This window comes from Taeniopygia guttata, chromosome 2 (genome assembly GCF_048771995.1).
Source record: "Taeniopygia guttata chromosome 2, bTaeGut7.mat, whole genome shotgun sequence".
Classification (NCBI taxonomy): domain Eukaryota; kingdom Metazoa; phylum Chordata; class Aves; order Passeriformes; family Estrildidae; genus Taeniopygia; species Taeniopygia guttata.
The window spans coordinates 2,943,705-2,967,027 of NC_133026.1; the positions used below are offsets into that span (position 1 = coordinate 2,943,705).

At 42.2% G+C, this 23,323-nt stretch overlaps 1 protein-coding gene across 6 annotated transcripts; it reads left to right on the top strand.

The window, feature by feature from the left end:
- The first annotated feature begins 578 nt into the window (after window positions 1-578).
- Window positions 579-21,538, top strand: SEC22C (SEC22 homolog C, vesicle trafficking protein). Of its 6 annotated transcripts, none has more exons than XM_072925258.1 (9): window positions 667-685; window positions 3,394-3,447; window positions 5,187-5,375; window positions 5,896-6,105; window positions 8,451-8,614; window positions 10,021-10,203; window positions 16,005-16,123; window positions 16,712-16,777; window positions 18,330-21,538. In XM_072925258.1, the coding sequence occupies exons 4-9, from the start codon at window positions 5,924-5,926 to the stop codon at window positions 18,528-18,530; spliced, it is 915 nt and encodes a 304-aa protein (XP_072781359.1). In that variant the 5' UTR covers window positions 667-685; window positions 3,394-3,447; window positions 5,187-5,375; window positions 5,896-5,923; the 3' UTR covers window positions 18,531-21,538. The 6 variants fall into 6 exon arrangements, with proteins under 6 accessions (XP_030120035.4, XP_030120037.4, XP_072781359.1 ...); XM_072925260.1 differs by having other exon boundaries at window positions 669-685; window positions 5,187-5,238; XM_030264175.4 differs by lacking the exon at window positions 3,394-3,447 and having other exon boundaries at window positions 579-685.
- Window positions 21,539-23,323: the final 1,785 nt, after the last annotated feature.

Genomic DNA, 23,323 nt, shown 5'->3' on the forward strand with positions numbered 1-23,323 from the left:
TTCCCATTCCCATTCCCGGCCCGCTCTCCCGTTTCTATTCCCGGCCCTCTCTCCCGTTCCCGGCCCGCTCTCCCAGTCCCATCCCCATTCCCAGTCCCATCCCCGTTCCCGGCCCCATCCCCGTACCCGGTCCAATCCCCGTTCCCAGCCCTCTCTCTCCCGTTCCCATCCCCGTTCCCAGTCCCATTCCCGGCCCGTTCTCCCGGTCCCATCCCCATTCCCATCCCCGTTCCCAGCCCTCTCTCTCCCGTTCCCATCCCCGTTCCCAGTCCCGTTCCCGGCCCGCTCTTCCGTTCCCATTCCTGGTCCCATCCCCGTTGCCGGCCCACTCTCCCGGTCCCATCCCCGTTCCTGGCCCGCTCTCCCGGCCCCATCCCCGTTCCCGGCCCACTCTCCCGGTCCCATCCCCGTTCCCGGCCCGCTCTCCCGTTCCCGGCCCGCTCTCCCGGTCCCGGCCCCGTTCCCGGCCCGCTTTCCCGGCCCCATTCCCGTTCCCGTTCCCATCCCCGTTCCCGGCCCGCTCTCCCCGTTCCCGGCCCGCTCTCCCCGTTCCCGGCCCGCTCTCCCGGTCCTCCGGGCGCTGTCCCGGCGCTCCCCGCGCGGCCGCTCCCGCCGCTCCTCGCTGGTGAGGCGGGCGGGGCCGGCGCCGGGCGGAGCGAGGCCGCGGGGCCGCGGGGGAAGGGAGGTGAGCGGCGGAGGGCCCGGGGGACACTGACCCTGCTCCGGGGGGGACAGGGGGACACTGACCCTGCTCCGGGGGCGACAGGGGGACACTGACCCTGCTCCGGGAGGGGACAGGGGGACACTGACCCTGCTCCGGGGGGCGACAGGGGGACACTGACCCTGCTCCTCATCCTCCTCCTGTGCCCCCGTCCCCTGCGCGTCCCCCGGCCCGGGATGTGCTGGGGGAGCGAACCGGGGTGAACTTGAGGTGTGGGGGAGTTCGAGTGCTTGGGAAGGCGATGAGGGGGGTTTGGGGATGGGGTGGGGAGCAAGGGGATGTGTGTTGGGATACAGGATACAGGATTTGGGGGTTTCTTGAGGGGTTGGGCTGGGGATGGCTTGGGGCGAGCAGGGATAACGGGAGGGTTTGGGACCTGCGGGATGGGGATAAGGTTTTGGGGTGTCTGCGTGCTTGAGGGATGTGTGGAAGGCCTTGTCAGCACAAAGCAGAGCCCCGAGTGGAAGCATGGGTGTGTTTGCTTTCAAGGTGCCCGGGTTTATTGAAGAGTGTGGGAAGGGGGTTCTTTTGGGGATTTTAGGATGCTTGATGCAGGGGAGGAGAGGTGTAGTGAGTATAATGTGAGTGGAACAGGATGGAGGTGGGATGGGTCCTTAGTTAGGTGGGCTCATGAAGGAACAGGGGTGAGCTGCTGGGATTGGGGACGCCTCAGGATTCAGGTGGATGGGATGGGTGAATATTTGGGAACAGGTGAAGTGGCTGGTGTTTCTGAGAGATGAAGGTGGGGCAGAGCCTCAGAGCATCCCAGAGTTGTTGCAGTGTGGTTTGGAGGATTGTCTGTTGCAATAGTGGGATTGATGTGGGAGCTGGATGCTGAGGTTGGAGGTTTGTGTGTGCTTTATTTCTGGTAATCCACAGGAGTGTGTGCAGACAGATTTGTGATGGTAAGGGTTTTTTCCACATGCTTCCCCTTGGGGATAAGAGTAAGCCTGTAGGATTTATAGGAGCCTAAAAGCTCTGGATATGCACAAATCCTGTGCTAAATTTTGAGATAGCAGCATGTTTTCAAATTGCTTTTATTCACTGATCAGTCTGGAGAGTGGGTCTGGGGTTCTGTAGCTGCTCAGCACTGAGGGGGCTTGGAGGGAGGTCAGCTGGGAAGGATCAGGTGGATACTGGTGCAATCTTAGAAAATGAGAAATTTAACAGTGTCCTGCATTTGATTTTTTAAAATATATCTGAGAAGAAGATAAACTCCACTTTGTGATCCCTCAGGGATGTGATAAATCTCCCTCATGAGCCACATCCTTGTTGGGTAGGACCCAAAAGCTGCAGCACTGGAGCTGCAGCTCAGGTTTTGTGTTTGATGAGTCAACCTGAATCTCTTTCATGTTCATCCCACCTGTAGCTGTCCAGGACTCCCTCTGGAGATCAGCTGCCTGAGGGAGGATGCTTTAGTGCAATAGTTGTGGTTGTATATCATGTGTCCAAAGCTGTCATGTGTCCAAAAAACGTCATATTCTGCTTCAGGGCCACGGGAACATCTAAAGCTTTTGGCTCTTCCTCCAGCAGGAAGGTCAGAACTGGACAAAGCAGATGGGGTTGAAGCTGGACACCTCTAGAGAGCAGGAAAATATGTCTGAACAGGGAGAGACAGCGAATTCTTGAGAGAAATCCTGGTCATGTATTTTGGGAGCAGTGTGTCATTCTTGGAATGAAACCTGCTTTTGATGGTGAGATAGTTTCTGAAAGAAGCAGGGTTTTGATATAATCTCCCTTCTGAACTCTGAGCTGGTTTGCATTTGCTCCCACAGCCTTTTGAGCAGATTGTTTTCTAAGTCCAGCCAATAAAGCAGGAGTTTGTTGGGCATTTGGGGAAGTGTGGCCTGGTGAGTTGGGTGTAATCTTCTTATCCAGAAGAGCTTGTGTAACACGCAGTGAAGTGCAGGAGGTCTGATTGAGGCTGCCTTGATAATCCCTACTCAATCAGGGGAGAGTTGGCTGCTCCCTGGGAAGTGAGGGAAGAGGGAATTGTGCTCCAGGTCATTTAGATACACTGAAGAATTGTTTATTCTGAGACTGGGGCTGTTAATGTGTGTCTTGCACTAGGCAGTTTTATTCTGAAGCGTTGTTGCATGTACAGGTGCTTCAAGAAATGAAAAAAAAAAAACAACTTTGTTTTTTTCAGTCCTAAATTAGAACTTGTTCTGAAATAATTCCTTGAAATACTTCCCAAGGTTCTGCTTTGTGCCAGATGCTGCCATGATGTTATCACTTTGGACTCTGCAGAGCCTCGAGTTCGTTGTCCAAGTTCAGAGCCAAGGTCAAAGAGCTGCCACGTCCAGCAGATGTGGCAGATCTTTGGGCTGCTGCTGGCTGTGCAAACAGAGAGGCTGCAGGAGGAAAGGGCAGCCAGGGTGACACAGTGACAGCACCGAGCCACCTGTGACACAGAGTGGCACACCTTGATCAGCTGTGACACTCTGTGCTTGCTCACAGGTGACGTGGCAAAACTGGCTCGCAAGCAGTTAAAATTCCAAGGGCAGTGCCATTGGTGGCTGTCACTTGCCAAAACAGCACAGCTCTAAACTGAAAAGGAAAACCCAACACCTCTTTTTTTTCTGAGGAAGGAGAGTGGACTCCTTTCACCAGTGAAGTCTGGCATTTAATTTGGAAGTTCTCCTGGTGGACACCTGATCTTTCTTTCCCAGACCAAAGGTTCCCTCGGATGGGCAGCTGGCAGCATTAGGCACAGCAGCAGGAAGGTTTGTATGTCTTGGAAAGTTGGAAAACTCTCTGTGTGCAGTTGGTTAACTGTAGGTGATGTTGTCCTTGGTGATTAATAACAAATACAGATATTTAAATTTAAACTCTTGCTGTTAGTGGCATAGGGAGCGGAATAATTTAATGTGCTGGGTAGGTTTTAGGAAATGTCTTTGATTTCTCAGTTTGGTGCTTTTTCATTGTCCTGATCATCTTCTGGCTGTTTTGGAGTTATTTTGGAGCTAAACTTCAGCATTACCAACCCTTCACTCTAATACTGCAATTCTGAGCAACTGTGTTGCCCTGTTATTTTAAAAGTTTTAAAGTTCTTTAAAAAATTTTCTATACATTCTAATGTTTACATATTTCTACTAGAGTTCTCACACACTGTTCATGAAAATAATAATTGTTTTACATTCTTCTTTGTAAGAATTAATAGACTGTTAGTTTAACCAATGTAATTAGAGAGCTGACAATATCTTCCTCCAATCCACTGTCACTTTTAAAATTCTATATATCACAAAGTCAGAAATACAAATTAATTCCTTTTACTCTTTTAATCTTAGTGTGAGTGCATGAGTTATTTCATGTTGTAGTGCGACACAACTTTGCTTAGAAGTTGGCTGTGTTAAAGTTAATATTTCTGTTAAAATCCGCATTTTTTGGGTTTATTTAACTTTCATGTGAAAATTTTCTGCACTGTTTTATCAATGGCTATGAGCACATTGAAGATTGGTGGGATCTTTTGAATTGATTTATAATAATCATGATTATTGTTGAAATGCATTCTGATGTGTGTTGGAGTTTGTGAGCTTAGTTTGCTTTTACAACTTAAATGACAGCTGGAAGAGAACTGTGGGATTGTGGGAGGGATTGTGGGAAAAAAAATCACATCTAATTCTTTAATCCCCATTTTAAAAGTTCAAGATAACACTTCTCAAGAATTGTCTGATCTTCTGTACTTTTAATCTGCTTTTCTAAGGAAACAAGTTTTGTGCCATTGTGCATTCTGCTAATTCCTCTGATAATTATCCTTTGATAATTGCAGTTGCTTTAATGTGCTGGCACCTTGGACAGAGGGATGGTTCCCACAATTTCTGTGGGAATGCTTCCTGTGGGGTAGAAATGAGACCCTCTTAGGCTGTATCAGACATCAGGAGAGTTTGTGGTGCCTGAATTAGAAACGGTTTTGCTCTCTGGACTTCTCAGACAAGAAAAGCTCGTCCTGATGAGCCACATTTCAAAGACACTTTGAGCATCCTAATGAATTGTGTGATACAGGGCTGGTCAAAGCAGTTGTTCTCTCTATCAAAAGTTTGAGTTCACAAAGTGTTTCTTTTCCTTCTTTTTATTTCCCCAGTGCTTTATTTAGGTAGTTTGCCTGAAGACAAGTAAATGCCTTTGGTTTTCCTTTTTTCCCTTTTTTAAATTCCTTGAGTTGTTTGTGATAATCCCTTAAAACCTGCTGATTTAGAGCTGCTCTTTTACTGATATAACTTAAAAAAATATGATTGGGGCATCATAAATACTTTGCATATCATTCCACTGCATCTTTGAATGAGTCTAGAACTGAATATATTAGATAAGAAAATGAGTTGTTTGTTTTCCTTCAGGCAAAACACTTCCTAGGATATGTTTTCCCACTTCACAGGAGATCCGATGGTAAATATGCATGTAAATACAGGTAATTAATTAAGTTTTTAAACGAATTTTTAATTAGTTCATTCTGATTCTCTTTCAGAGATGATATGAAGTGCTGTTAATCCTCTGACACCGTGCCCTGGATCCCCATGGTATGTCTGAAGGACACATCTCTGCATGTTCTGAATATGCCAGGTGAAACCCAAGAATAACTTTCCACGGGAGTTTGTGACCTCTTAAAGAGGAAGAAGTCAAGAGAGGGCAACTTTTATTCTGTATTTAGCCCTAGGTGAGTCTGTAAAAAGAACCTGACGGGCTCTAGCCTAAAATTTATTTTTGTATTTATGTGTTACACTATTAAATAGAGAAGTGCCACGCTCGGGCAGCTTTTTGGAGCTGCAGTGGAGGTGCAGAACCTGATGGGCTCTAGCCTAAAATTTATTTTTGGATTTGTGTGTTACACTATTAAATAGAGATGTAACATGCTCAGGCAGCTTTTTTGGAGCTCCAGTGGAGGTGCAGCACATTAGTGGGGCTTAGCAGCTTCCACACCTGTTAGAACTTTACTCAGCCTTTCTGATGCTTTGGGCAGAGGGAAAACAGGAATATTTTTCAGGTCATATCAAATCCTCTGCCTCACCTTTTAATCTGAGAGGCAAGAATTGGGCAGAGGCATGGGTTTTGAGAACAGTTTGGTTGCCTTGCAGTGGCAGAGGTGTCACCAGAGGTGCTGTTCAGTTCCAGTGGTGAATCCGCTCTCACCCTGCCTGGAATTTCGGAATGAGCTGACTCCAACCTTTCCTTTCCAGGTTGTCCTCATGAATACTCCCGTGGAGAATGTCCATGATCTTCTTTGCCTGTGTGGTGAGGGTGAGGGATGGGCTTCCCCTCTCGGCCTCCACAGATTTCCATCTCAACCAGGACTTTCTGGAGTGCAGGAAGAGGCTGAAGGCGCTCTCCTCCATCCTGGCTCGCTACCCAAGTCGGGGCACGGCCAAAGGATGTAACCTGAGCATCCAGTGAGTCCCTGCTCTGCTTTGCTGGGGTTTTTTTGGCTTTAATTTCTGAAATATTGCTCTTGGGGGTTGGTATTATATCGAAATAACACTGTGGGTGTGGTCTGCAGTGCCTGATTGCACTCTGAAATCCCACATTGCTTGTCCAGGCTGTGAATTCCAATGATTCTGAAGCCTTTTTCCTCAGTTCTTTCTCAGTGTAGTGACCATGTGCTTAGTTACATATTTGTATATATTTATATGTTCATATATTGTATTTTGTATGTTAATTTATATAAATATACTTACATAATCGTTATTTGTTTCATACTGTGTTATATTTACATAAATTTCATTTTACACTTACATTTATACATATAAATACACATACATTTATAGATATACATATTTACATATGCATACACAAACACAATATTTATACACATTTAGTTATATATTTTTAGAAATATCCACAATATTTAGACATATTTTATTACGTATTTATAGGTATATCCACAATTTTTATATGCATTTAGATATATATTTGTGGCTAACCACAAAATATTTATACATACTTTGTTATATATATATATATTTATAGATATATACACAATATTTATACACCATTAGTTATATATTTATAGATATATACACAATATTTATACACATTTAGTTATATATGTATAGATATATACACAATATTAATACATATTTTGTTATATATTTATAGATAGATACACAATAGTCATGCACATTTAGTTATATATTTATGGATAACTACACAATATTAATACATATTTTGTTATATACTTATAGATATATACACAATATTTATACACATTTAGTTACGTTTATAGACACCTGCACAATATTGATACATATTTAGTTATATTATTATATTTCTTATTTATATATGTTTTGCTCATGTTAATTTTCATTTCGTGTGGCAAAAATGGGAAGTGCTTGTTGTTGGAGAATCATGGATTTCTACAAATCCCTTTAAGAAGGTATCCAAATGCTTTGGAACGATTTAGTTTAGGAGAATAAATTTATTAAAGACATTACAGAGAAAGAAGTGAAGAAATTTGTTTAACCTCATTTAATAAGTGAATTTTAGCTTGTGATTGCATTTCTGGTGAGCAAATGGAAGAAATCTTTAAGTGACCCTAAGCTAAAACTAAGCATCCCTTTTTGTGGGAGTTAAAAAACACATGAATTTACACTGAAACATCAGAAAAGCAAAAGATTTTCATCTCCATTCCTTTTCACTCAAAGCAAACTTGTGCCTTTTGATGCCAGCAAGTGCTGCTGCTTTTAATCTGCTGTGCAGCAGCTCAGGCCTGGCTCTGGAATGAGAGCAGTGCAATTGGATCCCTGGCAAAAAGGCCATAAATTATGGACAACTTGGAAAAGGTGTTTTTAGGCAGGCAGGGTGTTGATCCCAGCTGGGAGCAGCAGGAATTTGGGGAAGCTCCCCACTGGAACTGGGGCTGGCAGAGCCAAGCAAAACTGTAAATCCCAAGTTCACAGCACAGGAAATAAATAAAAATGTGGTGAAATAGAAAACTGTGAGTAGGAAATGAAGTTGGGGTAAAATATAGGAAAAGGAGGAACAGACAAATTGTTCAGTTTCAAAATTTGGGTGTTAAACTGATTTCCTGCTGACAAATGGCTGAGCTGCAAGGGAAGATATCCCAGAGAAATCTCCTGGAAGGACTGGGCCATCTGCAAGTGGAAACTTTTTATATAAATAAAAGTTTATTTATATATAAATAAAGGTTTTATTTATGTTAATCAAAGATGGATTCAGTGTTAGACGAGCCCCTTTTAGAGCAGAATTTCTGTTGTGATGTAGCAGGAAATGCTACATCACAATAAAAAAAAAATTGCAAATCTTGGGTTGTGCAAATTAGCAAATATTTCTTGCTGCTAATATGATGTTGCCATGTTCAAGGGAAGCAAGGAATCCATTTGCTTCCTGGGAACAAACTTCCTTGCTTTTATTTTTTTTCTGCATTTGCTTTCAAAATTGGTCTTCTGACCACCTTGGTTTTTTTTAAGGTGATTTAAAGCCAGTCTGGGAAAAAATGTCCTCAATTTGTACTGATGTACCAATTTAATAAAGTCTGTAATGTGCAGGCATTGTGGATGAGTTAAGAATAAATAATTGTGTAAGAAAAAATAGATCTGCAGGGATTGCAGGACTCTGACGACAACAAAAAGTCCTTTTTATTTTTTTTTTTGCAGTCTGCTCTCTCAGCTGTCTGTACATTTTGTTCTGACAGACAGCACAGCTTCATCCTCATGTTCAGCAGGACTTTCACCTTTTTATGTTGATGTGATTTTTTTTTTTTTAATTTCTATTTCAGTTTCCTTTCTTCTGGAGATATTGCCTGCATGGCAATCTGTTCTAGCAGCTACTCAACCATCATGGCCTTCTGCTTCCTGGAAGAGCTTCGCTGGGAATTTGCTGCTTCCTACAACACAAGGAGCATCAATTCAGCTTCCAGACCATATGCTTTTATTGAATTTGGTTTGTAACTTTGCTCTCTAATAGTAAAAACCCTCTTTCTGCCAAATGGATGGTGTTAAACAACATCTCCTGGCTAAAGGCTGATGATAAAAGTGACTCTGGGTGTGCCTTTGCCTGCATGTGGAGGAGGAGGGGGAGGTCTTAATGCCCTAAATTGAAATTCATAATTGAAATGTTATATGAAATAAATTGCAATTGAAAATTGACCTAATTGAAGTATTTGGTTTGTAGTTCCTGAGAGTTCATCTATTATGAACAAAAATGCTGTGGTGACTGATGAACAAGCAGAGAAGAGAAAAGAAATGGATATCTTGGACGTCTTCTAACTTAATTAAAAAATCTGACAAGTGGGGACAGATGAGTACAGGAAAAAAGGGAGACAGAATAGATTATTATGGGCAGCTTTATTTCTGGCATGACTTGGAGCCAGAATACTTCAAACCCATGCCCAGTGGTTCTTTTTTAACCTGAAATAATTGGTTTTCTTGCCAAGTAGCAGCTGCTCTACTGGACCTCACACCTTTGAAAGACACAATTCCCTTGCAATGAGAAACTTTTCTGGGAAAGAATAATATCCTGCAGTGTGTTTGCACTCTTCAGTCCAGATTTCAGTAGCAGTGTTAAACTCAGTCTTAAAAACTTGAGACATCCATTAGGAAAGCTCCTTCCAGAGCAATCTTGGATTTTGGGTGGATTCTCTGCAGGGCACATTACAGCCAGGATGTAATTTCATATTGAGAACAGCATTGCTCCTTTTTTCTTTTTTAACTTAAGTAGGGGAATTGGAGTTGGGGAATTTCTCTTTTAATTGCATAGAGCTTATTTTTAAAAAATACATTTTAAAAAATAATTTTTACTATTTATGAAGTTACTGAGTGCCTAATATTGCTGTGTGGTTATTTGTTTATTTATTAATTTAATCATCTTTGTTCCTGTGTTTGGATCTAAGATGCGCTTGTTGCTCAAGATTTTAATGTTTTGTTTGGTAGTTATAGATTATTTTTATTTTTTTTAGAGTAGATATTAGAAGAAATTCTTTCCTGTGAGGGTGGGGAGGCACAGGGTGCCCAGAGAAGCTGTGGCTGCCCCTGGATCCCTGGAAGTGTCCAAGGCCAGGTTGGACATTGGGGCTTGGAGTGATAATGGAAGGGGGTGGCACTGGATGATCCTTAAGGTCCTCTCCATCCCAAACCCTTCTGTGCTGTAAAATACCTAAAAGAAGTATTTTTATTCTTTAACCAGCAGTGGAACCTGAACCCAGTAAGAAACAAAACAACGAAATTAAAACAATCAAAGAGAACGCCGTGATACGATAAAATATCACCCCATTTAAGGTCTTAACAACACTAAGGACTAATTAATCAGCCTTTCAGAGGTGACTTGAGCAGCTTTTCCTGTTGTTTCAGATAACACCATCCAGAAGGTGAAACACCATTTCAACAGCAGCCGCGGCTCCCGGGCCAGGGCCAGCTGGGAGAGGGTGGAAGAGGAGCTGAAGCTGCAGCCCCCAGTGCAGCTGCAGCTGGAGGCCACGGAGCTGCTGAACGGGCTGAGCAATGGAGAGCATGCAGGAGGCCATGTGGAGGTTGGTAAGTTACTTCTACACCAGGTGACAGGAGATTTCCTCACCCTCTCCCTGCATGTTGTTGCCAGGTGGTAGATGTGCCTGTGAAAATGTAAAAATTTTAATGAAGGCCAGTAGGAGACAAGGACCACAGAGCAAATGTTATTACAGCCAGGTGCTCTTGGCACTGAACCAAGAACATGCTGTTATCTTTGGGGATATGCCTTAAATACCTGTTAATTCCATCAGCCTGTTGCATATTTATAGATCCTTATGCATAGTAAACTTTTTCCTCCAACTAGTTTACATGTTCCAAGAATTTTTAGCCTGGCTTCTTCTTGGGTTCACCTTTTTTAGAGCAAGTGTATTCCTTGGTTGTGGGTTTTTTATCATTCCCTTCAGTTTTTGGGCCTTGGTTCACACTGCCTTCAGAGGGTGAGTGCTGATGGTTGGCAGATCTGTACAGGTGTCCTCATCCTGTGTTTATTGGATGTTATCCCATCTCAGCAGGCATTTTAACACAAGCACACTGATATCAGCTACTTCACTGAGCCTGAGTGAGCTGGCCAATGGGAGAATTTCAATAAAATTTTAATAATTCAGAAGGAAAGGCTTTATATTTTCCATTTCAGGGGAGGCTTTTGCCTTCCTGAGCAGACACCTGTCTTTTCATACCAAGACAGATTTCTGACAAAGATTGGCAATAGTGCTGCAGAGCACCACGGGGGAAGTCCTCTCTTTCAGCCTAGGTGGGGAAAACTCTCTGGTAAATATTCCCAGGGCAAAGCCTGGTTTATTACGTTCCCACAACTCCCCTGTTTTTTCCTACTATTAAGACTTCCCCAATGGATTTTTGTAGATACTAAACTGGGAAACGTGAGTAAAACGATAAAGACAATGATTACAACCTACAAAATCTGTTTGGCAAAAGAGGAAACCCATCTTGTCAACCCCATTGTCTGAAAAGTTCATTGATGTCCGAGTTCTTCTCAACTTTTAAGCCCTTTACTCTCTCCTTCAGCCTCTGGACGTGGATAGATGTTGAGTGTGAAGAAAGGTTGAAGCAGCACATCTTTTCAAAGTCCAGTTATGTCCATGGGCAAGCAGTGAAAAGTCTGTTGCTGCTTGGTTTTGTAGTGTTGCATGCTTGGTGTTATTAGCATTTGTTAGCAGCTCACTCAGTGCTTAGGATGTAGCACTGCTTTGCTTACTTAGATAGCACTTGCAATTCTCTTAGCATTTCTAAATTTTTTGCAGCAGCAGCCCCAGGGGCCGATACTGAGGCTGATATTTTCCTTTTTCTACCTCAAAAGTCAATTTTGTTTTGGCAGCCAGATTTATATTGATGGACAAGTCTGCTGTGCTTAATTTTTTTGGTCACGAATTATGGCCCACAGCACGTGGCAGAAAAACACATGGGGGTTCCTTGTGTACCAAGAAATGTTTATTTACATCGTGTGTGTGAAACCAAAAAAGGCTTTTTCCATCATAGTAAACAACATATGGGATTTACATGGCAGCAGGTATGCAGCAGAGCTTTGGAGACTGCTGTGGAGTCTTTTTCCAGCCTTACAGCTTCCTCTCTGTATGGAAAATATAGGCTGGGCTTGGTGTTTTCCATGTGGAATTCTCTTCTCTTCAAATCCTTGTTTGTACAAATTATTAAAGAAGCTCCAGTGATTCACTGCTTGTTGCAGACTCATAATGAAAGATCTGTAGTTACAGTCTGAATGAGTTTCTTCAGACTTGAGGGAAAAGATGATGAGAAAATACAAGCTGAGGGTAACCTCTTGTTCCCACATTGTCTGGCTTGAGTTGTTCTCCCCTCTTTGCTTTTTCATTTTACCCTGTTTTTGAAAAAAATTAATCCATTTGACTAAAGTTCTGAAAGAGGCATTGTGTATCTGTATAAATAACACAGAGGCCTTTTTTATAACAAAACCTGACGTTTTACCTGCTTTTGAAGTGCCAACCTCTAATTCTTTATAAAATGGTTCCTCTTACTTGTTTTTCAGTTGCACAGTCAAGGTCCTGCCTACCTCCTCCACAAAGGAAATCATAGAATTATTTAGGTTGGAGAAAACATTTCAGATCATTGAGTCCTATCAGAAACCAAACCCTGCCAAGTCCACCACTAAACCATTCTCTATTTTAATCCCATTAGCATGGTGGTTTAAATGCAGGTGGAGTGCCATGAGCTTGTATTTCTTTTTTTTTTTTTTTTTTTTCTTGTTGTTGTTGTTCTTGGCTTATGAAAGACTAATAAAATTAAATTCCAGTTGCTCAATCTTTCTGTTTGTGATAGATGAGCTGGAATCTAATTTGACATAGGTATTTTAAATTAGAGTATGGAAGGGCACTGGCCAGGAGGAATTAAAAATAGACTGGAAACCACTTTATTTGCCTGTCAGATTTGTGAGTGCTCCTCAAAAATGTGCTTGAAGGTTAAATCTTTTCATGTTATGACAGAGCTTAGAAATTCTTTGCACTTTTTCTTTAAAGTTTGAACAGCTTCAGTGCCAGTAAATATTTGTGATTTAGTCTGTGTCCACAGATCAGAAATATATTTTCACTTCCCTCTTATTTCTAATTGCTTTCCTTTACTTTCCATCTGGCTTTTTATTTCTGGCTGTTATCTCTGGTCTAACCCAAATACTCTCACAGATTGTTCTGCCTTTATTTTAAGGATCATGTTTATGATCATCTGTTTGCCTCCACTGGAATCAGCTTTCCTGGCTTGTGTCTCTCTCCTCTCATCATCCCCTCCCAGCTGAATCCCACTTTGCTGCTCTAAGTTTAGCTGTGTGCATAGTGTTTGTTCCATATTAATGTTATTTATGTGATGGCTCTGCTCTGCAAGAGGCTGTTGGAAATGCTGTGGCTGCAGGAGAGCAGGATTGAATTGTGACTGCACTCCCTGGTGCAGGTTGATTGATCCAGGGATGATCCAAACATCCCTTCTCACATGGCTGGAGCTGCTCCTGGTCTCTTTGGAGCTGGGTGAGCTCATCCTCTGGCTCTTCAGTTTGCTGTGAAAAGGGCTAGAAAAGTCAGGTCAGCTTTGTTCTTGCTAGTATTCATGAGAACAAGAGATTTTTTCCCTTCTTACTTCCATTCTTTCTGCTGTTTGTTCTTCCCTTTTGTTAACTGGCTACAAAAACCCTTCCCTGGTACCTTGATCAGCACCCACCCAGCCCTGGCTGCTGCTCAGAGCCTCTCTGGTGCCAGCATGGGCACAGCTGGTGCTGCTGCAGAGGACATGGGGCTGTGGGCAGGGCACAGGGGGCTCTGAGGAGCTCTCTGCGGGCAGGGGGGGTTTGCACATCACAGCTGATCTGGGAAGCAGCAGAACAACTTGTGCCACTGGTCTTGTGAACCCTGCAGCTCCCCTTGGTGAGTGTTCTTCACCTTCCACAGGCACATAGGGAATCCTGCAGAGGCCTTTTCAAGGGGATGTTTTTGAAGCTGTCTCTCTCTGCCTTTTTTTGTGTGCTTGTATTTCAGTTGAGGCTGGTGGGGTGTGATTTCATTTCTCACTCCTGGTGCTTTTCTGCAGTGTCCAGCCCTGTGCTGTGCCTGCAGGAGGCAGATCCCAGCTGCTGCACACTCTGCTGTCTCCTTCCAGTGAAATGGCCACAGGCCTCTGCCAGAAAATCTTTTATGGGCAGAGGTTTCCGTTTCTTCACTGTGTTTGCAGTTATTCTGCACGTGTTCAAACCTTCTGCTGCATCACCCACAGCTCCCAGAACATTTCAGGGTCTTGTGCTCTGAAGTGCACAACTTCTGTGCTTGAAGAGTCAGATCCTTGTGAAGCCTAATTAGTGTTTATTTGTGCTTGTGGTGATGTCTTGCACTGAGTACTTTTTCTCTTATTTTCCCTTATCTAACGTAATATGACATTCCAGTATGAAATTCTCTTTATAAAAATATGACTGACTTCACCCAAGGAAGTGAAATAATTTTCCCTGAGCAGGACCCGTCTCACTTCTCTGTGCAATTTCAGTTTGTAAGTTAAACCTCAGAATTTAACAGCACAAATAAATCTCTGCAGCAAACCATTTCAAGACCAGTTTGCACAGAATCTGAACCCTGAGCAACTGGATGTTTTAATCTCCCCTGCATCTGTGACAGCAATCCTTTTTATCCTCCTGGACTAAAAAGAATGTAACTTTTACGTAATATTTCATGCTGCAGAAGCAATATATTGAGACCTACATTGTTCTTCCCTAGGGACTGGGAACTCTTGGCACGTGTAGTTTGCAGGATGAATGACATTCATTCTGCTCAATGAATGACATTTGTATTTGATAATTATAATTTGTTTGAGACACATTTATGCCTCTGAAGTAAACCTTAGAATTTGAGGAACAGTCTTTATTAGGAAATATCTGAGGGAGAGTTACACATATATATAGCTGAAACATTATTTAATTAATCAAAAGCAGGAAGTAAGAATAGCAAGAAAAAATAGAAGGAAACTGAATTCTGGGGGTCAGTGAACGAATAAAGTTGATGCTGCAAGTTCTTTGTAAATGTCAGTGTGTAGCAAAAGAAAAGCCAAATTGCCTTGGAGTGACAGAGTTACACCATTCTGTCTGTAATATCCAGTAAAGCTCCCTGAAGTGACACACATCAAACTGAGTTGATCCAGTTCCTTTGGAGCTGAAATTATGGGTGTGTGAGAGCGTGCCAGACAAATTAATTACAGAGCCACGGATGAAAGGTGCTTTACATCCCTCTATTAATTTGACACCAGAGTTTTTTACATCCATCTATCAAAATCTGGCTTGAAGGAGAAGGCAGAGGTGTTTTTCTCTCTGAAACCTTGTGGTGGCTGTTGTGGTGTTTCAGTTGTCCCTCTAAAGGAAGCCAGAGGTGCATTTTATCTGCAATAGGCAGGATCTGGGTACCCCAGGGAGAAGATCCTGAGGGCTGGATGGTTTTTTTTTGAGGGTTCATTCATTCTCTCCTGTCTGTTGGGTACAGGAGAAGATCTGGATTTGATATCTGAGGTGCAAATTATAATTTTATATTAAACTGACAGTGTCCTACTTGTGATCCAAGGGCAGGGATGAAATGTGGGTGAGGATCAAGGTGTGGAATCTGTTGTTGAACAAGTGCAGGAAAACTGGAGGTGTGCTCTTGGCCAAGCCTGAATTAAAGGCAGCAGATTCCAAAGCTAAACACACATTTATGATAATTACTTTGACCTTAATTAGGGATGTATCAATGAGATTATCCTGCAGAATTGCTGTTCAGCAGTGTGGGTGTTAAGCAGCAGCAGAGAAGGTGAGAAAGGAAGGAGGCAGATAATTCACTACCTGTGAAATGGAGGCAGCCTGAACCCTCAAGCTGCCAGTGGGAAGAAATGTTTAATTGCTGCTTAAGGAGGAGACGAGTTGCTGCCTTGCTCTGATGGGTGGCTGAAATCAAAGCCCTTCCCCAGACCTTTGGGTGGTGAAAGCCTCTGGATTTTCTGCTGACCTGTGAGGAGTGCTGAGCATCCTCATCTGCTGGAATAAACAAAGAATTATCTATGTGCACCATAGCAGAACACATTGATGCCAAATAGGTAAAAAAAAAATCTGTTGCTGACCTGTTTAAAAATGCTTCAGAGCCTTTGATAATTTCTGGATGTGTGAAGAACTGAATACTGCAATACAACAAAAAAAGGGGGTTTCTGTTCATAATCAGTCTTCCCTGCAGCAAGCATGAAAGGTTTTGGAAGTGTTTAAAACCCACACAAGGTAATTGTGGTGTTTTCTATTAAAAGATTGAAAGTAAAAATACAAACTCACTAATGCCTGGTTTTTATTTCATTTCAAGTCCCTACTTACAGAATGCAGCCTGTGACCCCCCTGGGGATTCTGTCACTTGTTCTGAACATCATGTGTGGAGCTCTGAACCTCATCCGAGGAGTTCACCTGGCAGAATATTCCTTTCAGGTAACCCTGATTGCTCCCACACCTGAGAGTGAGTGAAAGGCAGACAGTTTTTTGGGTACCCAGTGCAAGGGTGGCTGTTCTGCCCCTTAGCTGAGCAGACATCTTTCCACAAGAAGAGTTTTGTTTCTCCAGGCAATGTGCAGCTGGTTGCTCACCTGCTACACCCTGTGTATTTTGCTGTACACATCACAATATTCTGCATTTTATTCTGTTCTAGAGAAGTTTAAATTTTGAGAAGTATTTTATTCTTACCAGTCTGCCTGGATTTTTTTTTTCTCCATTCTTGCATTTTATTTTAGATCCTCTTCTGTATTTTGGTTTTTTTAAAATAAATGAGACTGTAAACAACTTAAAAAAAGGGGGAAAAAAAGTGTCCTGATTGTATCCTGACACAGTTTTATTTAGCAGGAACTGTCACATAAGCCTCAGTTTTTGGTGATATTGATCTTGGTGTTTAACACTGTTACAGTCAATCAACATAAACTGGGATGAGAGGTTCTTGACTATATTTATAATGTTCTCAAATATCAAGCAGCACTTGCTAAAAGCTGTGCCTGACGTACTTGTCACTTCTTTTAATCCCAACAGGAGGACCATGAAGGCATTGGAAATGTGATAGCTTTTTTTATACCTTTTCTAGCCTGTGTTTTTCAGGTATGTTAACTGCAAATAAAAATTTTTACTGATTATTTTGCTGTTATAATTCACAAGACAGAGTAATTTTTAGCTAAGAAGAGGTTTTTAATACCCTACCTAGGTGATTCCACTGATTTATGCCAGTGAAGTGGCACAAAAGCAGCTCGAGGCACATTTGGACCCTTGGAAAATTGCATTTTCAGGCTTTTTCAGTGCTTCCATGATCTGACAAGTCAGAGGGGGCTGGGTGGGATGGATAAATGCCATCCCAAAGATGGTTTCTTCCCAAAGGGATGGGCACATTTTCCTGTCAGTGTCAGACTTAGTGATGGGCTTTTGCAGCACAACCAACTTGAGGACTGAGCTAATATTGGACAGCAACATTATTGAAAATGCTGCAATTTACATGAAAAATCACATTGAATCCTGTGGTTCCTTAGATTTTTTTCTGTAATGGGGTTGTTTTCTCTGACCTTATGCAGAGGAGCTTGAATGAGGAAAACACAACATCTTCCAAATTGATTTTTCTTGAAAGGCTCCTTGAATTCCTAAAAAGTTCCACAACCTTTAACTTGAGGGCAATATATGCTGGAAAATCTTCAACTTTTAGCCTGGCATTGCAGAAAGGTGCTTGTCATGGTTTGACACTGGTATAATGTTAGTGTGTTTATGAAAATGCAACCTTTTAATTGAGTGTTGTGAAATGTGATAGAGAATATAGAATTAAATTCCATTTAATTCTCTGGAATTAAAGAGAGAGAGTTTTTTGGGAATTCTGCTTTTAACCCCTCTGTGTTCTCAGAGGCGTGTCTATTTTTAATTAGTTACTTTAAGTGTTAATATTTAAATTGACTTTTTTTTTGAGAAGTTTTTTTTTTTTTTGTGTGTTAAACTATGACACTGCTGCAGTTTTGTTTCTAGGAATAAATTATGCCTACATTACCTTTGTTGTACTTGGATCATGCTTTGGGCACCACTATCTGCAGACTTTGATGTATTTATGGGCTTATTTGTTGTATTTATGATACAATTCAGTGTCTTTCAGCTTCCTTACACCTTTGCTCGTGGCAGAGCTTTGGGGTGAATAGATTTATTTAGATTTAATAGATTTATTTCAATCTAATAGACGAATTTAGATCTAATAGATTAATTTAGATTTAAGTACCTGATGCAAGCTGTTTTTCACAAAGAAAGGCTGTGTGCTGCCTCTTTCCCTGTGAGTACCTGGAGCCAGGGAAGCTGAATAAAGGAGAATTCTCTCCTCTCCTTTTGTTTTATAGCAGCTTCTTCCCAAAGTGCCTGTGCACAACCTGCAGTGCTTTGCACGTGCTGACCTCTGCCTGTGGCATCAGCACAGCTGGAAATTGTGACCTGAGCTGACAAAGGCTGATCTGTCACTGCCTGAGGGGAAAAACTGACTCCTCTGTCAGCACATGGAGCTTTTCATGTTCTCCTGGGAGGGTTTTGCCCTTCACATGCTCAGTAGATGGGTCCCAGGCAGCAATCCCAGCTGGATCCATGGTTTTGTGCAGAATTCAGTGCTGACTCTCCCTCTGTGTTCCTTTTGCAGTGTTACCTGTACCTGTTCTACAGCTCAGCCAGGAAGGTGAAGACATTTCTGCTCCTTTTCTGTGTCTGCTCATGCAACATCTACTTGTATGGATTGAGGAACCTCTGGCAAATCTCCTTCCACATAGGAGTGGCTTCTCTTTCCTCTTACCAGATCCTGACAAGGCAGCTCCTGGAGAAGCAGCCTGACTGTGGCGTATGAAAAAAAAAAAAACCCCAAAACTTGGGGTTTGCTACTCTGTTTTTACAACTCTTTTTTTTTTTTTTTTGTATTCACCTGGCCAAAAATAGCTCAGAGTGTTTTTTAGTCATGGTTATTGCAAAGAGAAGAGTTCCAAGCAATTTGGGATAAGTAGGATCGTGTAATTTGTCCAGCACACAGCGAGGGGTGCAGCTGGATGTCACATGGTGCATGGAGGAGCTTCTCAGGTGTCACCACTGATGGAAGCTCTTGCCATCAGCAGGCTTTTCCTCCTTGCTGCCACCACCCAGACAGCATTTTGCCATTTGTCTCACTGGCTCTGTGACAGCCTGGCAGGTCAGTCTTGCCCTGATGCTGCAAATACTCAAAATTGTGTAGTAAAACAAAGGTGAAGTGATGGGCAACATTTTTGTCTCTAGATTGTCATGGTAAATGTGAGTGAAGGGGTTGTTTGCTGTAAATAGGTGAGTGCAGTATCAGTGAGGAAAATGCTGAGGGTGAGCTTCAGGATAATTTTTCTAGGTTTGGAAGGACAGGGAAAGGCTGTGACTCTTTTATAAACCACAAAATCTATAAATATCTCCGTGGCTGAACAGCACATTGCAGTTTAGTGTGTGCTCATGGGTTAATTGCAAATATGCTTGGGGCAGCAAAAAATAATCCAAGTGGGTGTAAGTGATCTGTCATCTCTTGTGGCCTTTGTTTCCTTGGCTAAGGTCACTTTTAGGATAAGGGCAATTCCATTTTTCCTTGGCCTGTATGGATAATAAATCTTCCAAGCCTATTTATGACAGGCCACTGACTCCTTCACCTTTTTTTAACAAAATGAGTAGCTGGTGAGTAGAAAGCCATTTCCAGGAATAGAAAGCAAGAGCAGGTTCTCTTTGTTCTGTAAAATACCTGTGGGTAATGGATGGATTCTTACACTCAGATGAGTTTCTGGGTGTGCACTTTGGAATAGGGGACTGGAATTCCCAACCTCTGCTGCACTGCCTGTTCTGCTCTCTCATGGGTCCAGGTGCACAGGGGCATTTTAGGGCATAGATGAATAATTTAGGCTGGCTGTTAAAAAAATGCATAGCAGTTTGATGCAGCTGTCCTTGAGGGGTTGTAGAGATTCAATCTGAGATGTAGAGAAGTGTGGGTATGTTATTGTGGAATTATAGTCCTAAAATTTCCTTTTTTTTTTTTTTTTTTCTGGTCATTCCCATTTCTTTCACCAAAGATTTCATTTTCCTCTCACATAGTCTCTACCTCTGGTTGCAAAGAGATTAACATGCAGCAGAGTTGGTTTTTTTTTTTTTTTTTGCAGAAGCACTTGACAAAATTCCTTTCTTTTATCTCAGTGAGTTTCCCCAGAATCTCAGGATGCAAACACGAGGATCAGACCAGAAATTTGTGGTGCTGGACTTTGGAAGCACTTCTGGATGCAGCTGACTGCAGCAGCAGCATCCATGGGCAGCCCATTACAGCCTGGGCAGTTTTTAGGACATCAGGAGACTTTTCCCAGGAGGAAATGTAGGGATTTCTTTTTCTCTGCACTTACTGTAAGAACAACATGATAAAAACCTCCAAACCGTGAGGAATAGTCTGGTAGGAATGATGGAGGAATATTTTAGCCAGGTATTTAAGGACACAGCTGGAGCTGTGTGCCATAAGGGAAAGATTTTCTGGTATAAGGGAGAGAATTAAAGTTTGTCTGTCATTATCCCAGTTTTCTGTCAGAGTGCAAGTGGAGAAATGAAGCCACAATTCAACCACTGTCCCTGAGACACCAAGATGACCCCACAGATGTGACAGGTTTTGTGCTGCTCTTAATTTTCATACTGTTCACTCCCAGTTTTCCCTGGTAAATTACTGCTGGAGACTGCAGGGAACTCAGCCACCAGGTTAAAAAAAAAAAATCTGAAAAAAGAGCACCCCCAAAAATATGACACTAGAATAGAAACTTAACACTTTAAGGATAATGGATCTGGTGACTGGTGGTGTTTTCCAGGAGGATAATTTGATATCAACCCACTGGCTTTCTGTGGGGAAAGGATGAAGTGTTTGTACTAAAGACAGACAAATCTTAATGAAAAGGACTTTAGGACAGGAGCCAAAGGAGAAAGGTTAAATTCAGCTTTTTTTGAATTGGCTTTCCTAAAAATGTTTTGGTAAAATCAAACCAAATCAGTTGGTTCGTTTCTGCCTTTGCCTAAACTTCTGGTTTTTTGCTTTGTGGATTTTTGGGGAATGTGGCTGAATCTTCAGGTGTTTTCTACCCAGTGACAAAGCTCTGTTTTGGTGTTGGTCTTAATCCCTTTGCAACCTTTTATTTTCCTGTAATAGGTGTAAACGTAGATTAGTCTGTGTGCACTTCATAGCTTTGGGTTGGGGTTCCAGGGGGAGGCAGAACACACTGAATTTGACCTATTTTTAGTTATAATTTTGTATTTATCCCATGTCCACACAGTATTTATACAGTTAAACATTTTCTCCTGGCAAGACAGAAGAGGAATAGAATAGTTTACATTGATCTCAGTGCTTTAAGATTTGATAAAAAAAGAACGACTTGCAATTAGAGAAGATAAAATCTGACTCGTAATGTGGAATTTTTCCTGTTTTGAATCAAATCCCCAAAGAGAAATCCATCCCTTTTTTCAGCTTTAAAGTGGTTAATGTGGTTTGAATTGCATCTTCTTCATTCTGTCACTTTGCAAGATAAGTCTTTTGGAAACTCTTCTCACCCAGCAGCTCAGCACAAGCAAATTGGCAAAGAATAAACTTCAATAATTTCCAGATTTGCTTAGTCAGTGCTTAGTCACTTGATGAAGTTGGTAATTCTCTGTTTTGTTTTGTTTTTTTCCCTTTTCTCCCAAAGACCTGTTGAGTTTGTAGAAGGTGGGCTGGTACCTTTTTAGACATTTTTGCACTGTATTAATAATTGAACCTGTGTAAATGTGTATAAAATCATTTTGCATGTATATGTATATATGTACATATATCTAATAAATGGCTTTTTTTTTGTAATGGTTGTCTTCATTCAGTGTTTGGAATTTATTGATTATAGGAGAAACAAGATTGATCAATCATTTCATTTTTGCGGGCACCTTCAGTGATCCCTGTGGCCAATTCATCAGCTGAAGTGTATAAACATATTTATAAATACTTATAATATTTATATTGTAAGTATATATTATATAAGTATAAATATAATATTTATATTTATAAAACCCCATATTTAAAAATATTCTAAATATAGAAATTTAGTTATCCAAGCAGGGGATTGCAGGAGGCTGGGATAGAATCTCCTTGTGGCTTTAACAAGCTTGCTGTTTATTTTCAGGGACTCTCAGAGGCTTTTCCTGCAGTATTTGTGTGTTGAAGTGGTGAAATGAGATGTGACACATCCCAAAGGTGCCTTTCCAGCAGCCTGGCAGGTGCATTTTTAGCCTTAATGCAAACAGGCCTGTTAATTAATCTGTCCCTGCTAAGAGCTTGTGGACTTTTTGGGGGTAACTTCAGCCACATATGGCTCTGAAGACAGCAATCCATCATTTTTAAAGCAATGAAGGGGTTAATGTGACAGAAAATTCAGCTTTTCCATCAGTGGAATGGGATGGGTTCACGTGTGGGAGAGATGCTTTGTGGGACAGGACTCAGAGGATTCTGCTGGATCAGGAACCAGAAAATAAAGCAAAAATCAAAGAGCTGGAAGAAATCAGCCTTGTGGAACTGATTTTTTTTTTTTTTCACGTTTTTCTGCTCCCTGCTTCTGCACAGGATACCTAATGGCTTCAAACTGACAGAGAGCAGGGTTAGATGAAATATTAGGATAATTCCTCACTGATGGTGGGGAGGCTCTGGCAGAGGGTGCCCAGAGAAGCTGTGGCTGCCCCTGGAGCCCTGGAAGTGCCCAAGGCCACGTTTGGAGCACCCTGGGACAGTGGGAGGTGTCCCTGCCCATGGCAGGGGTGGCACTGGATGAGTTTTAAGGTCCTTCCAAGCCAAACCACTCTGGGATTCTGGTGCAAAAACAAAACAAAGCTCAGAGAGAGAGAGAGAAGCCCCTGGAATGAGGAGAGAGGCAGAGCAAGGGGTGGGAGTCAGGAGGAGAGAGCCTCATTCTTCTGAACTGCTCTGCCCTTTGAAATCCAGATGTTATTTTTGTTCTGTAAATAAATGATTGCTCAAAGCATGTTTCTTCTCAGGATGCCAGTGGAGGGGAACAGCAGCCTCTCCCTTTCTTCTGTGGCGAGGGGAGAAAGCAATTATAACTCCCTCTGTCTTTTGAAGATGCTGATAAAAGGAGGTGGGAGGATCAGAGGGTCCCTGTGCCGAAAGAGAAACAATCTGATTCCTATCCTGAGGTGATAGAAATACATGTTTTTATTTTAAACTAAGTAACTCCACTTCTGCTGACTTTCAAAGGTGACCCAGTTGCATGGAAAAACTGTTTGTGAGGGGGGGAAGGAAACCATGGCCACAAAAGCAGGGGCAGGCAGGGGTGGGGACAGGTGAAGTGTCCCTCTCAAGTGGTCATGGCTTTAAAAGCCCTGGGTCACTTCTCCTAAGCTCAGGACAGGGCTTGGAGCAGCCTGGGACAGTGGAAGGTGTCCCTGCCCTGGCAGGGGTGGAATGAGATGAGCTTTAAGGTCCCTTCCAACCCAAACCATTCTGGGATTGTGTGATTCACTTTTCTCTAGCCCTTGGAAAAACCCTTTACAAAGTAATTTAAATGGCAACACCAAACAAAGAGCCCTAAAAGGTCTTTGCTCCCTGCTCCCACTTAAAGTACACGGTAAGCAAAA

What these genes read in the sequence shown, in the direction of transcription:
- SEC22C (XM_030264175.4), top strand. Translation starts at nt 5,924, where the DNA reads ATGTCCATGATCTTCTTTGCCTGTGTGGTGAGGGTGAGGGATGGGCTT. An exon ending in ATATGCTTTTATTGAATTTG is followed by an intron (nt 8,615 to 10,020) that starts GTTTGTAACTTT and finishes CTGTTGTTTCAG; the next exon opens with ATAACACCATCCAGAAGGTG. An exon ending in TTCTAGCCTGTGTTTTTCAG is followed by an intron (nt 16,778 to 18,329) that starts GTATGTTAACTG and finishes TTCCTTTTGCAG; the next exon opens with TGTTACCTGTACCTGTTCTA.